The sequence below is a fragment of the Glycine max genome, chromosome 8, assembly GCF_000004515.6.
Source record: "Glycine max cultivar Williams 82 chromosome 8, Glycine_max_v4.0, whole genome shotgun sequence".
Lineage (NCBI taxonomy): Eukaryota > Viridiplantae > Streptophyta > Magnoliopsida > Fabales > Fabaceae > Glycine > Glycine max.
The window spans coordinates 44,006,161-44,022,078 of NC_038244.2; the positions used below are offsets into that span (position 1 = coordinate 44,006,161).

At 31.0% G+C, this 15,918-nt stretch overlaps 1 protein-coding gene and 1 long non-coding RNA gene across 3 annotated transcripts; both read right to left on the bottom strand.

Moving 5' to 3' along the window:
* Positions 1 to 1,781: 1,781 nt before the first annotated feature.
* Positions 1,782 to 4,408, bottom strand: LOC100810473 (probable purine permease 9). Its single transcript, NM_001317698.2, has 2 exons — positions 4,061 to 4,408; positions 1,782 to 3,224 (listed from the first exon to the last, which is right to left on the bottom strand). Exons 1-2 carry the CDS (start codon positions 4,149 to 4,151, stop codon positions 2,068 to 2,070), a joined length of 1,248 nt encoding a protein of 415 aa, NP_001304627.2. The 5' UTR covers positions 4,152 to 4,408; the 3' UTR covers positions 1,782 to 2,067.
* A 5,484-nt stretch (positions 4,409 to 9,892) lies between these two features.
* Positions 9,893 to 14,401, bottom strand: LOC102662236 (uncharacterized). Of its 2 annotated transcripts, none has more exons than XR_415739.4 (5): positions 12,734 to 14,401; positions 12,508 to 12,642; positions 11,967 to 12,068; positions 10,694 to 10,986; positions 9,893 to 10,436 (listed from the first exon to the last, which is right to left on the bottom strand). It is a non-coding gene; the product is annotated as an uncharacterized lncRNA (long non-coding RNA). The 2 variants fall into 2 exon arrangements; XR_415736.4 differs by having other exon boundaries at positions 12,508 to 12,645; positions 12,734 to 13,670.
* Positions 14,402 to 15,918: the final 1,517 nt, after the last annotated feature.

Consider the following 15,918-nt stretch of genomic DNA (forward strand, 5'->3'; position numbering starts at 1 on the left):
TAAGGTAAAGTTCTAATACCTTCGACATACCAAAAAAGGTTAAAGAGAGAAAATAAATGAAAAGGATTTAGAGAACAATGGAGATTGGGTATAGAGAATAGGGTGTTTTTGGTATTAAGGATATTTATGATAATAGAAATTAAAAGAAAAAGAAAAGGGAGGCATATCATAAAAGAGGGAGTGTATATATCAAAAGTGCTTTCAATGAAAATCTAGAGAATTAAGCCCGTAAAAATTGAAAACATGTTCGTACATTGTTAGGGGATTTGAATTTTGCACTTCCATATGTTCCCATATGTGCATCCTGCACTCCTTATTTTTGTTTGAAAATATTAAACTACTCTTTTTCAATCTCAACATCTTTTTCTTTGTGCAAATTACTCCCGCGACGACAACTTCTTCTCTTGCGCCCAAAACATGGTGTTTTCTACTATTATGGAATATCTTTTCCGGAAGCTATTCCAAAAATTAATTTTTTACTATTATGGAACACCTATTCCAAAAATTAATTTTTTACTATTATGGAACACCTATTCCAAAAGGCAGAAGAACAAGAGTCGTGACTTGTGAGGAGGGTGTCGAGGGAAGGAGGTAGTGCAGGACAAGGAGGAGTCGTCGCAGGAAGAATAAAAGTTGTCATGGGATGGAGAGGAGTCGTCACTGGTGGAAGCTGCTATTGCGGATTGAATGGTTTCTGAATGAGAAAGGTGTTAGGGTTGAGAATGGAGATACTAACTCATTCAAGGTAGTTTAATATTTCAAACTAAAATAAGGGGTGCATGATACACGAGGGCAAGATTCAAATCCTTCATTGATGATAAGTTAAATACAAAGGCTAGACCTAAGAAATGACTTTGTACGTCCTAGAGATTGGGCCGTTAATATAGTTGAGGCCTAAAATATTTTAGGATATAGTATTTTTTGATCATTTTTTTAAGATATAGTATAAGATGAATATATAAAATAGATAATGATTAAAAATAAAAATATGATTAAAATAATTAATTTATAAATAAAGAATTATAATTGTTTAAAAATTAAAATTATACTTTTAAATATATTTTTATCAGTAAAATAAAATTAAAATCTATATAAAAATATCATATACATATATTCATTTTTTTCATTTTATATTTTTCAGTTACTTTAATAAATAATTTTACCAAGTACTTGTGATTTAATAAGTTGGTTTAACAATTTTCAGCTACCCATTACAAGTTTTCAATAATTAGGTACAAATTTTCAGCTATCAATTAATTTTCAACTAGCTTTTCAAATAATTTTTACATAGCCGAAATTAGAACAAAAATGCTCATTATTATATAGAATATAATGGTATAATCATTTATTCAGTTATCCTAATAGTATATAGCTTTTTTTATTGGTGCAAAAAATAGTTATCAATTGATGACTAATTTTTGTAAAAAAAATATTTATCCTTCTTTTTTAGTAGCTCTCTTCTAATTACTTTTCTTCTTTTTTCCTCTCTATAAGATTCCAGCATAAAACCTTACTCGGATCATCTGCACATTGTTTGTTTTTTTTTTAAAAAAAATTATAGCCACATTGGTTAGGATTATATAGTTTACAAAAGTCAAAACATTATTTTTTGGACTTGCACAAACTGGTGGGTCCAGTCCATATCTAGTTAAAATATAAGTTCACCTGTTGAGAATTGAATTTAATTAGTATTTCAGGACATATGGTAAGGAGAATGGTTAGGCTTGGAGAAAGGACAAATAATCGGGGTGTAAGATTTCTATAAAATCTATCTTACTTGACCAATAGTTAAGACATATATTGAAGGAGAGTATTATAACTTTATAATAGAAGAATTGACATGGTTGAAGAATATAACTGGTTAGTTGACCTGCAATCTCAAATTCAATGGCAAGGTTGACATGGAAATTTCACAGCCTGCGAGCCAGATTTTATATTATAAATATAAATATAAATTGACAGACAAGATTGATGCTAAAAGTTCAATTACTAACATATGCATGTATGTAAAAGTGTTGTAAATTTGTAATACAAATATCAAATTGATAACTTAAAAGCCCACGTAACTCATCTATGAACCTCTTCTATAGGTGAAGAAGCTTTTGGAACATGACTAGTAGTGTTTCTGTTTTCGGACTTTGTATCATCCAAGTACTGTTGATACACATATGATACAATGCCCCAAATAGCTAACACCATAGAGATACCCTTAATGCCATCCATTTTGTCATGAAAGAACAACACTGCCAACATTGGAACAATAGGCACTCCCAAAGCGCTTATGGCATTAGAGAAGAGTGAAGAAACCTCACTAATAAGCCCCAAACAACCAATAGTAAAGACTTGCCAAAGTATGGCAGTGAAAGTGAGGTTCAACAAATATGAAGCCTTTCCCAACTCATACCCCTTCATTTCATCCTTCAAACCACTCCATTCTCCACTAGCAAAAAGTCCTACTAAGGTAACAAGGGTAGCTACAAGGGAAGGGTATAATATCATATCCAAGATCACTTTGAAAGTTTCTCTTTTTATGACCTTCTTGAACACAAGCTGTGTGATGGAAAGCCATAGTCCATACCCTGCAGATGCACCAACTGTGCATATGAATCCAATCACATACTTTTTCTTGGAGATTTTTGTGGAATCTGAATCATCGTCATCATCTGATGATGACTCATTTTGAAACACAAGGAGGGTTGAAGAAATGGTGAGAAGGACTAGAGAGTTGATTATGTAAGGTGTGAACTTGAGTGAGTTGAGGAAGTAGGAGAAGAAAGCATTGAAAGCCAATTGGGATGAGCAAATGAGTGAATAGGTAGAGACAGGAAGGTACCATAGTCCAACTGAATATAAATAACAATCTAATGCCACAAGTAGGCCAATTGAGACATAGATAAATGATAGCATTGAAACTGATGGTTGTTTTGGATGAATGCTATTATTTGTGGTGAGATTTTTGGGTGCTAAAAAGAAGTAAACAGGAAGCTGAATTGGGAAACCAGCAAGTTGAACAAGTGTTCCCATCCATTTGCTTTTTCCTCCCTTTTCATAGTACAATCTTCCGAGGAGTACTGCTGCTGATGCACACACCAACACAAGTGAAGAATGGATGGCTACTCTGAGCCAACGGTAGTATCTTTTTTTGTTACTCATTATTGACTCATTCATTGGACCACCAAAACTATTGTCCTCCAAGGAATTTGTTTCTTTGGCTCCGCTAGGTTCTGCAAAAAAAAAAAAAACAAAAAAAAACAACAACAAATGATTGATCATTATATCAACTTATAGATAACATGTCATTGATTGGACAAAGCTGTTATGTATACTTTCTGATATGTTTCAAAAGAACTCACTTGCTTGGAAGCAGAGTCATGTTTTCCTTTTATATGTAACTCATTTTCCTCTTATATTATTATTGTTGTTGTTTAGAAGTATCAGGGTGCTTGGGTTTGATGCTTCACCAGTTCACATTCACAAGAACTGTGCCTTGACATTCCCATAATGGTAAAGCAGAGATATAATAATATAATTGGAAGTCTTGCAACTCTATCCTGAAGCTAAGAGTCTCTTTATTACTATTAGAAAACATTTTTGTTTACTGTCTTCATGGATAATTACAAAATTATTACTTTTTCCTGTTTAGAAAGATTTGGGGTATAAAAAAAGTGGGGACAGAATTGCATATAGTAATTATTTATAAATAAAAAAATTGAAACCAAACAGTCCTCTTAGTATAATCAAAACTAAAAGTCACACCAAACAACAGATATTATTCCTTAACTTTTGTTTGTTTTAGGGAGTATTATATTCATACAACTCAGAAACTAGACCTCTACCAAAAAAAAAAGAATCCATCATCTGTACAAGCTGAGCTCAGCCAAGGTGGCTTCACTGTGGTTGGTCACATAGATTATCACAGAACCAAGGTTTTATGAAGTAACTGTAGGAATTAGGAAAGACAAGTAGACATGAACTTTTGCTCTTAAGACTGTGAGTCTTATAATTTCTAACAGAATTAAACTTTTTGTTTATGAATATAAAAGATGAAAAGTTGACTTACCAATTTTGCTAAGTTGCACTTCTTGAGGTTCTCCCATGTGGATGGTGAAACAAGTCTCAGGGGAGAGTTGCGGTTCTTGAGTTTCTCCCATGTGGAATGTGTTTTGAGAGGAGGGGACAATTGAAGAAGAGGGAATTGGAGATGGAGTTAATGAGAAGGGTCGCTGGAAAATGCAATTGAATCATATAATATACATGTTTAAATGTTCTCTATAAAATGAGAAATTGTAGCTGACGTATATGTCCTCCTAGAGTTTGCCTTAATTACACTTGGTACCTCTATGTTTGCAGGCCTACACACAGTGACACTCCTTATACTCAAATTTGCCTTGACTAATGGTTGTGTGATGTGTGAACACTGAACATGACATGCCACTTTTTACCCTGTGTTAAAAATGACAAAAACAAACCAGGGGTGTGTTCAACGTGGTGGTGACTAGGTCAACAGAGGAAGATGGTCATGGGTTCAATGGTTCATATGCTTTTCAATGATTAGGTACTAGGTAGCTTGAAATCTCATGGATCTATAATCTTGACTAATTTCTATATATGTGTAACATTTGATTAATTTTTAATTTATGAAAAATTAATATTTAACTATATGTCAAGTGGAGATTAATATATAGGAATTACATAGCCTCACATCATGAAATAATTTCTCATTTTGGAGTGATAGGAGGTTGGTGCGGTGGTGGAAGAAGATATTTTCTGGTTGTTGTTCTATAAATTCATTAATGGAGATAACAAGCACATATGAAATCAGGAGGATATGCCAGTCATTTAATATATTGTGGAAAATATATTGACTTATAGTGGGGAATATTTGCTATAGTGGGATGACAATGTAACAGGGTAACTATCGGATAATAAATACACGAGCCTATAATTCTCAAAACAACAGTACTTACAAGGTGCAATTTTTTTTTTCTTCCTCTTTTAATCAGCAAAAAATTTCATTAAGGGAGACAACATAGATACAAGATATACCTACTCTGATACAAACAAAACCAGAATCACAACACCACTAATCACAGTACATGTTATGATTTTCTCCACCCCATCCCAACTATCCAAACGAATGAACACTGCATTCAAATTAAAGTAGATTTTCTTTTAATTTTTATTAGTTATTTTTTTGTAATTAAAAAAATGAGAATATGAATTGTAAATGTATTTTATTAATCATTTAAACATTTTAAAGTTAAGAGAGAAATAAAATAAATACCATTTGCTATTAATTACAATTGAATTCATACCACTTTAGTATTGGTAGATTATATGCACGTTCTTTTTGCTTATTATTTTAATATCGTTTTAGAAAATTAACCCAACGAATAGCAACACTAAGACTAAAACACTTTTTGATGTATGCATTAGTCTAAAGTCTGTACATTATACTACTAATGTTTTTTAAGGTTCCAGTGCTTTATTGTTATCTAATTATCTAATAATGATGATGAAAACATTAAAACAGATACATTTATATACAGTGATATTTTTCCCTCGAAATAAGGTATTCACATAGTCAAAAGTCAAAAAATCAATGCTCAAGACATAAAAATTATCAAACTAATTTTTATTTTTTCCAACAACTTTTTTTTATACATACACTCATCAGATGTGAAAACAAAACCTTTGTTAACATATTTAAATAATTTACTTATCTATCAATTATGTTCAAATTTATTCATATATACAATGAAAGTAATTGACAAATACTGAATTCAAATTATCAAATTAATTTTGTACCAAAAAAAAGTATCAAATTAATTTCACATTTATAATAATTAACTTAATGCATATATAATGGTATATCTTTATCACTCAAGAAAACAAACTTGAACATAAATTAATTCTAGTAAAGTTTTTGTAGGAGTGTATAAAGGTTGAATTTGGCTTACATATTTTGATTTGGGTCAGGTCGATCAAGTTGGTGCATTTTTCTTGTAAAACTCAAACCTAACCAACATGGTTAATGATGGGTCAAGTTAGATCTATAGGGTCTAATAAATTAAATATTGTTTAAAATTTCCTAGAAATATTTTTAATATATATATATATATATAATAATTAAAAAATGTCATGTCAACAGCTTGCATCATTGGATTCATAGGTTTAAAAATAAACAATCTCCACTCAAATTGGAGGTCATCATATTTGAACAAGTCTAGTTTGATTTGGATAATATCAAAATTCAATTTCTTTTTTAATATTAACATAGTGGAAGCCCAAAAAATTACATTAAGACTATCCTATGAAAGATAATCCCTAAAGAATCCAAAAAAACAACTGGCTAATAAAAGTCGGAAGTTGCTATACATCAAGAAAGGCAAAAACACCCGTTTGGGGTCCTTTTTCAAATTATTTATCAAAAGGGGGTCTGTTTTTATTTGCATTGCCCCAGAGGCAGGAGCGCAATTCAACAGGGAGCTGACATGTGGCATTGAAGTGTTGTGCTAAAAGCTTTGCGCAATGGGTTGCTACAACTGCAGTGACGCAACCACCTTTGGACAGACTATGTCGACATGTGTTGCTACAGCTGCAGTGGCACAACCACTTTGATTTTATTTTTTCTAGATCTTCACACTCAATTTCATCAAAGGAAATTAAGACATCTCATAATTTAGAATTCAACCTAAAAATAAGCAAGATGTGGTAAAAAAATTACTTAAAACTTAAATACTATCAGATAATTATATTGTAACTTCAATGCATTAATTACTTGTTGAAATTCTCTTGATTTTAAGTGAAATGAATAATATGTACACTAATATCATCTAACTACGTACACTAATAATTCTGTGACTGGATCATAATTTTTTTTGTCACTATTTTCTTAATTATTCAATCAATATTTGTTTTAAAAAAAATCAAATCATTGAATGCTACTTTCCTACTATTCGTGTAGAGGTTGTTCGTGCTAAATAGCAGCATTCATATTGTTAATGTGGAATGAATATCCATTAGTTTAATCAATTAGTAATTTTCAATCTAAATTTCATTTTACAAAAGATACATGGGCGAAGCATAGAAGAAAAATAGAGATTTCAATTTTCAAAGTGCAAGAAAAGTTACATGGTTGCACCACTGCAATTGTAACAACCCATTACGCAAAGTCTTTTGGCACAACAGCTCAATGTAACATGTCAACTCCATGTTAACTTGTGCTCCTGCCTTTGACGCAATGCAAATAAAAATAAACTCCCTCAATAAATAGTTTGAAAACAATCCTCTTTTAATAAATAATTTAAAAAAGGACCCCAAACCATCCTTTTGCCCATCAAGAAATCTTCCTACATCTCATGCGAAGCATTAACTAATCCGGACAAGCACATTAGTCTCCCTATAGATATGAATAAAATCAGGTCAAGTCATACATCAACTCAATTTATTTAGGTCAGGTGGGGTCGAATTGAATTGATAGATTACTTAAACTCATGAACAATCCTGTAATTTTGTGTAGTCCATGACCATCAAAGTCAACAATCAAATCAAGGTTAAAACTAATGCCAACCAATATTTTAAAAAGAGATATCCACGCTGATTTTCATGTAATGAAATCCATCAAACGATCCATGAATTTAAAACGAGTGATCTTAAGAGGCTACGCTTTATCAATCAACCATCCAATAAATTCCATTCGCTTTATTTGCCACATCGATGGATTTCATAATAAGGCTTCGTCATACATTCGTATAATATATGTATGTTTACATTTGCCAAGAATTTTTTGCTCTTTATGAAATATACTATATATCCATCCTTAAAAGTTAATTCGAACTTCTTCTTTTTTTAATTAAAGTGCACACACCATAAAGCGAATAGTCAAATAGGATAGCCAGCATTCAATTATAGTTAGAAAAGGGACAAATATTTTATCGGCTAAAAAGACCTAAACTGCATGCGTGTTAATTTTGTATGACATTTTTTAATGCATGTGTCATCTTCTGAATTGGACCCTCCCCACATGCACTATAGTATCATATCATTGAAATTTACATTAATCACGATGCAAGTTGTGGTGTTGTTGTTATCAGACGATTACTACGGAAGTTAATTGGGTGCGTGTCTCCCTCGTCATTTATGGTAGGAGGGACATCAAATTGATCTTGTAAATTTTTTGGAGATCAATTTAGATTTTTGAAATGTAAATTTAATTATGTCAATGTATAAACAATGTTATCTTTTAAATATTAAAAGACCAAATTAATGTGAAAAGATGGAAGACTCGAATGATTTGTTGTTCTGGCTACAAAGAAACCAATGTCATACCTTAATCACTACTAAAAAAAAATGTCATACATTAACGTCTAATTAGTGGATCGTTGGACATTAATTTCTAGTTTGCTACCGTTGTTATAAATACTATTCAATCCACACTTTGTTTTATAGGTTTGAAAACTGAAAGTCATAGTAATAATAGACAAGTTATAATTAGCTATTGGAGGTACTAATTCAAAATGCAAATGTAGCAAAAAATTAAGACTTTTATTTTTGTATCGGCAAAAGACAAATTATATTAAAACGCACCAGAGGTGCTAAAGTATTTGCAGCTGGAAAAAAAGATAGCAGCTCAAAGAGATTGGAAAAAACGAGGCCAAGGTCTAGGGAGTGACAGTATCCCTATTCCTACAGCCATGCAAAGTATATATTATCTGTAAATAGTGTATGTACTATCTGTACAAAAAGATTATTGTGGTCTAATTACAATTTATTGTGAATGGGTTTAATAATAATTATTTTAAAATTATATCTATTATATTTTTTTATTAGTCGATAATGTAAAAAATAATGATGTGTGCAAATGTTATGCTTCCAACTTCAAATTTAAATATTTGTATCATTAAATATATTTTTTTAAAAAGAAATGACAATTTAAAGTGTGTCTTTTCATTTATTTACACAAAGAAGTGATAATTATTTCTCACAATAAATCAAAATATAAAATTATAGGACTACACATATGTGAGTGACTCAATAAAGATATAATAGTAAATGATCTGATAAGTCCAGCAATAATCATTAAAATAGATTCTGATATTATGTTTCAAGATTTGAACAGATATGTTCATCTTTTCAAAATGGTGTTGTTGCTTTGCACCCTTTGCCTTTGAGACTTTGGGTTTGTTGGCCCTGTTTGTTTGCAGTGTTAGAAAATTAAAAATAAGCTAAATAAATGGTAAAATAAGGTGGAATTAATTTACACTTTTATATTTTACTTTAATTTAAAACTTTCATCTTAATTTACTTTGATTTCATTTTCATCTACCAAACACTCTATTAAAGTTAAAAGAGTTCACAAAATTTTAGCTATGAAGTGTTTTTTATTTTCTGATTTCTTGCATCTTGCTTTGGAGTTTTAGACTTTTAGGTTTAAAATTATGTATTTTTGTGATCATGAGAAGGCGATGGCATGTAGGGTCAATATATAAGGGCCGTCGATGGTACGGTGTTTTTAAGATTTTTAAATTTTATAATTGAATTGCTGTGTTAACTTCAAGAAAGACGTGTGAGAAACCATTTCAATTGTTCATCAGGGAAACAGACAAACGCACAAGAGAAATGGATAAGTCTGGGATATGTTTTATTTTTTGAGAACTTTCTTTTGTCGGATTCATTTCAATCAATTAAAATCAGTGTACTTTGGAAGATAGGATTCATTGAATGGAAAAAAAATTGATTTGATTATTTTAGTTTTTTATTATTTCATTGGTTTGATACTAAAATCAAATTCAATTTCAATCAATTTTATTCTGATTAGATTAGATTTGATTTTGAAAAAGCATCTAAAAATATTAGAATAAATAACAAAATCTACAAATTCATCCAATGAATTGCAATGAAGCTAAGTTCTATTCTCTTCTCCTACTCTCGAGGAAGTACAATTATTATTTTTTATCTAGTTCAGTGATATCTCTCTCCAGAAGCAACCACGCTGCCTTTGTTTTTGCATTCTCATGACTCATTTGGAAACATTGTCAACAAAAGAAGCCATCAACCAGAAAAATTATCAATCTACAGAATGCTATATATTGGCAGAATTTCATCATGGTATTATTAGTGAAGAAATAAACTGCCTCAACAAACAAAAATCTCTGTCACATCCAAGGTCTAATGGAGCATTTGAAGCTTGCAACATCTAGCATAGACTCATTATACATGCACAAATCAACACATCAAATAGATGTGACACTCAAGGAAAAATTTATCATTACAAGTTACAACATTTATCAACCACTCAGACCAGTCTCACACTACTTTTATCATAAGAACAAAAATAAAAATGCAACCACAAATATAATTCCCACATCCATTAATCCTATCAATCCTCACACTATATCTACCTCCAAGTGTCGAACCATCCTAGAAGAGGGGAACTGAAAAAATAAGGGGGGTTTAACATATAAGGTTTGTTCCTTTGAGCGAAAAGAAATTGAATTTGAAATGAAAATTTTAAATTAAAATAGAATTTAAAAAATAGATCCCACGTCATTTTACTAATTAAAAATAAAAAATATTTTCACCTGTGAACTTAATAAATAGGCCTGACAAGTCTATATAAAGTTGGCAAAAATCCAACTTTAGAAGGGTTGTAACTTGTAAAGCTTAAAAAGCACAAAACATTAAATGTTACCTCTCATATCCTTAGAACACGTAATGAATTGAGCTGGAATCTCACATCACTGGTCTTATATTTGCCGGACGTACTACTACGGGTAACAACTTCACATAGATAGAAAATGAAGGAGGCAATGCAATTTTTGCGAGTACTTAATGTCACAGCAATAAAGGCAAACATGAATTCATAGTTGAACAGATATTAATGCCATGGCTTGATAGGGACACAACTCTCTGGTTGAAGGCAACCTTCCAAAACACGGACACTTTAAGAACTTTTCCTGGATTTCTATTTAGCTTTGGAAGGTCCTGCCAAGTAAGGTGAACAAAAAAAGAATATCCTGTTATAAAAACATCTGAAAGTGAAGCAACACTACAATCTGGTAGTATATAGAAAATAACAAGATTAAATAAGAATCTATTCGAGTAAGTTTCTCTATTAGTACTTCTACGAAAATAAATTAAGAAGAAAAAAAATATTCTCCACAAGTTAAAATGAACTCTCCATTATCTAATTTATAGATATCTTTTCAACTTTTAGAGAAATTATGTGTGAAAAATTCTATAAATTAACTAATGAATAGCTCAATATAACTTATGGAAAAACTCATTTTCTTTTACTGTTCTTATTTTTTTCTCTTAGAAGTAGTTTTAGAAAAATGCATCCAAACAGACCCTAAGCAACACTATTTTGCAAGCATAGCTATCAATCCCAAATAGCAAGCAGTGCAGAAGGGCAAACCCTAAAACAACTATGGTGAGACTGCAGGGAGCAAGATGGCCGATATACTGAAGTTTTCGGGTACAAATTAAATAATTTGTACTGCACATATATTAATGCTCAAACTCAAAACTAAAGACATGTTCATAATTAACAGACAACAGATTACTGAACAATGCATTTTGAAGGGACAAAAGGGATTTTGAGGAACAATGCAGTTATGCATTTCAATTAACAGAGAACGTGACATGATTTAAAAACTGTACAGCAAAGGGCCTTGGCATGGTTGACTATTCTGACTGTAAGTTAATCATCATATATTTGAGATTTAAGTAAAATTACGACTCATTAATGCATTAGAATCCTTTGTCCTTTATTATTTACAGTGTACTATTTGCTTTATCATTTCCCCCAGAAAATTAAGTTCATGTCATGTTCATGCACAAAAAATTCAAGGTCTTAACTCAATGACATGACTTCTTAATACTAATTTTAATGAAGCCCCACACAACAATAGAATATAAGACTGATAATTTGAGAGGTAACAGGAACATCAACTCAACCCTACTCTGAAATGCTTCCCATCCTGGTACTTGGTAGCAGGTCTTGATAGCCTGCTATATCTTATTCAATGCTTGGTATCCAGCCTATCTAAAACGGGGTTTACAAGCTGCAGAAATTAACAAAAGCAAGAACATATGAATATTCATAATAAGAATAATATGTATCCATTCAGTAAATGGAGAAGCAAGATCATGATACCATATCTTGTCTTGTTCATCAGTATACACAACAATTTCATAAACCTGAGCTAGATTTTCCAGGAAAGCATCAATACCAAGTCTCTTAAATGTTTGTCAGCCTGTATGTCTCGCTTTACATATTATATATTAAAATATAAAATACCCCAGCATTATCCACATAAATCTCTAACAAACAATCACAAGCAAACCAGTTAAAAACTTGAGTGACATAAAGTGTACAGAGAAAGTTGTTACTGAAAAAATATGAGTATATGACATTAAGAAATATAATTTTTTATTAAGATCTTTCACTTTTTCTCTATAAAAAAGTACATGGCATGACACAACTCATAGTTGGAGCCTTACCGTCCAGATATAGTGAATCAATCTCTCATTGAGATCTAAATCAAGTGTAGAAACATGTTGCTCCTGAGGAAGCAAATCTGGAAGGAGCTTGTCTGAGATTGGTTCAGTATAACTCGAAAATGAAGCAAGAGCAAACTACTAAAATAAAGGTAGAAAATAGATTAATAAGCAAAACAGATGTGAAACCAAAAGCCATAAAACACAAAGTTTGCACACAGCCACACACCTGAATTTGTTCTTCAATTAACCTTCTCACGTCACATTATCACACATATCTCACACTTGCAATTTTCACAAAATCAACTTGTAAGGTGAGAATTACTCCTCATCTATATAATTTATTTCGACACTATCTTTATTCGATGTGAGACTTTAATATGTCTCATTTTTCTCATGACTATCTGTTATGTGGGACTTTCAACACACCCCTCTATCTAGGTATGATCACACTTTGATCGACTAATTATATTACAAAGTATTTGTTGTAGGTAAGACTTAACAATTGACGTTTTCTAGGTGGAACCCCTACATTGTGGTGTCTTTATAGAACTACAGTGATGAATAAAATAAAAAAGAACATCACACTTATCCACAAAGAGGGCCATTTCCCACCATAACCACAAATAATAAATATAGAAGCCATCCAAATGACCAACTCATCCATCCCTTCATATAACAATAATACTCCAAGGAAATAGAAAAGGATCTCAGAAAGACAAGAGGACTGATGAATTATTTAAAGGAGCAGAAAAATCAATACAAGACTAGTAGTGTACATAATATAGCTCAGGGAATCAACCTGTCGTTGATGTAGAGTATAGCAAACCTTGAAATTTCATAACATATAAAGATGTCAACATACCAATGTAGGGTCCTACAAAAATAGAGGCTGAAGAAGAAATTGTAACATATCATATCAACAAGGGGTAGAATCCAATAGAAAACTAAGAAAAAGTACAGGAGCTGAAGATGAGAGATCCTAATCTAACAACAGGACGGTATTAGAACTTTACTAAAATCATCCAGACATCCACCATAAGGTTAGTTCTTAAATTCTATATAGCAATGGGTAAGCTTAAAATGCAATCTAACAAACTAAAGCCATAAACAATGGTTAGACACTCTCAAGTCTGAATTACATTTTTTCTCCAAAATCCTTAGGAGCAAGACAAACTATATGCTGCCCAATTGGAGATAAAAGGTGGGTTGGATGACTAAGAAAGAAATGAAAGAGGAAAAAGATTCCGTGTTTGATCCTCCTACTAACAAAATCATCATTCTAACAAACTAAGATTTGCCGACATAATTTTAGCCGATTACCACATTTTAACACCAACAGCATTTTCAAGTAGCAAAATAATAGAACCTTATAAGATTCCATAATGAGATCCCAGTTAAAAAGGACAACTTGAGAAGAAAAAAAGACAGAAAAATTCTCAAAACGAGACCCCAAATGAAAGATTGCCAAAAGTAACAGCATAAATTTTGACATTCTATTCATGTCATATGCTCAAATTCAGAGAGACAGAAGAAAAATCAACGTTTTGTGACTTTCATGAACAAAACTTATAAACATTAAACACCCATATCATTGGGATTAAAATTTTAAAGAGTTGGCGTAACGGTCCAAGGTTCTGTTTCGTTCACATCGGTGAGAATAATGTGAGAAACCATGTCCGATTCTCGCCAAGTGCAAAAAAAATTTGGATCAACAATAGTCACGAATCAAAAACGAAATTAATCTCTCACACAAGGAGTTAAATGACACACATAACCTCTAACCCAAAAAAAAAAAAGTTAACAAAAGCAAAAGATAGAAACAAAGAATTAGGATAGATTGAATGTCACGGAAAATTCAAAGTACTAGTACTCATATCAAGCGCAGTAGCTCCATCACCTGCACTGTACTTTGTCATTTATTTCATCCAAACTATAGTCTGCAAAATAAGCTCCAAATAATTTACCGAATAGAACCAGTGCACATTAAAATAAATCTCCATTTTTAATCAATTAAAACACAACTTGATTTGATAGCAATGTTAATCATAAAAAAATCTTCAGTCATTTCCAAGTCAATCTGATTCAGTAGCAACACCGAGCATATCAGCAAATATTAAAAAAAATCATTTTAAGACAATTTGAATCTTTTTTAGAACCAATCCAAAGCATATAAAATCGTTGCTCCGAATTTTTAAAAAAAAAATTAAAGCATACATGGAATTGTGGAGTGAAAGAGTGCATTAGAGTACGTCAGCAATTCTCTATATACACATTCCAAAAATATTTCTGTTTTTAACCATTTGCAAATCAACTTTCCATAGCAACACTAAAGACACAGATAGACTTCTTTATAAGTACTTATCCTAATGAATTAAGCTTCTTGGGCAAACTAAAATCAACTTATTCACTCAACTTATTCAATTATTAAACTTAGAATTTGCTTTTGTTTTTTTTTAAATTATATGGTTTAAAATTTTTTTTGAGGATGTAAATTTGATAATATAATAATATTTTCATATTTGTTATCATTTTTCTTCATGTTCTTAAAAGTAGTAATATATTGTTTTCTTTCTTTTTTATTTTTTTATTTTAAAATATCTCTATTAGTATTAAAATGTAGTTAAATATATTTTTAACGTAATTCACAAATAATTTTTTAAAAATATCATTCTTTTATAATACAATATTACTCACACCAAGATCATTTCTAGTGATATTTTATTATTATTTTAAAATTCTTTTGTTTCAGTTACTTCGTCTTTTTTGTAATAAGGAGGTATTTGATATTTTTATTTCTTCTTTTTTCATCAAGTGTTCATTTTGAATAAAGTGATACATCTAATTTTGAATTTATACCAAAGTGGAGAATCGAATCTCATTAAGAAATCTAAGTGCCAAATCATTTATTTCTGATCATTTAAGCAACTCTTCTATGGTACAATTTTAAAAGGTTAATCAAATAAGTGTCAAATTACTAAACAAATGTCTTATAACATGGTTGTGCACTTGAAAATAAAAAATAAAAAATCACACATGAAATTATGACATGAATTTCTTAATAATTTGATGAAAATTCAAACATGCATTAAAACTCTGTCACATTCTCTTACATAAGTGGGTGGTTGATTTCAACTTCGGTCAATTAAAGAAATAGTAGTGACATTTATTATTTCGGATTACATCTTAGGATAGGTCCAATCCAATGGACTTGATCATAAAATGGGCTTCGCTGCCTAGTAAACCACACGTCAAATCCAAACCAGTTAAAAGTTTAACCGATGTCGTAAAATTTACATCGGTTAAACTTTTAACCAGTGCCATATGTTATTTTTGCGTTACTATAGTTTCATTTTATAGGGAACAATGTATCCCTAAACTTCGAGTATTAATTTAGGGGTTTTATCCTTAAGT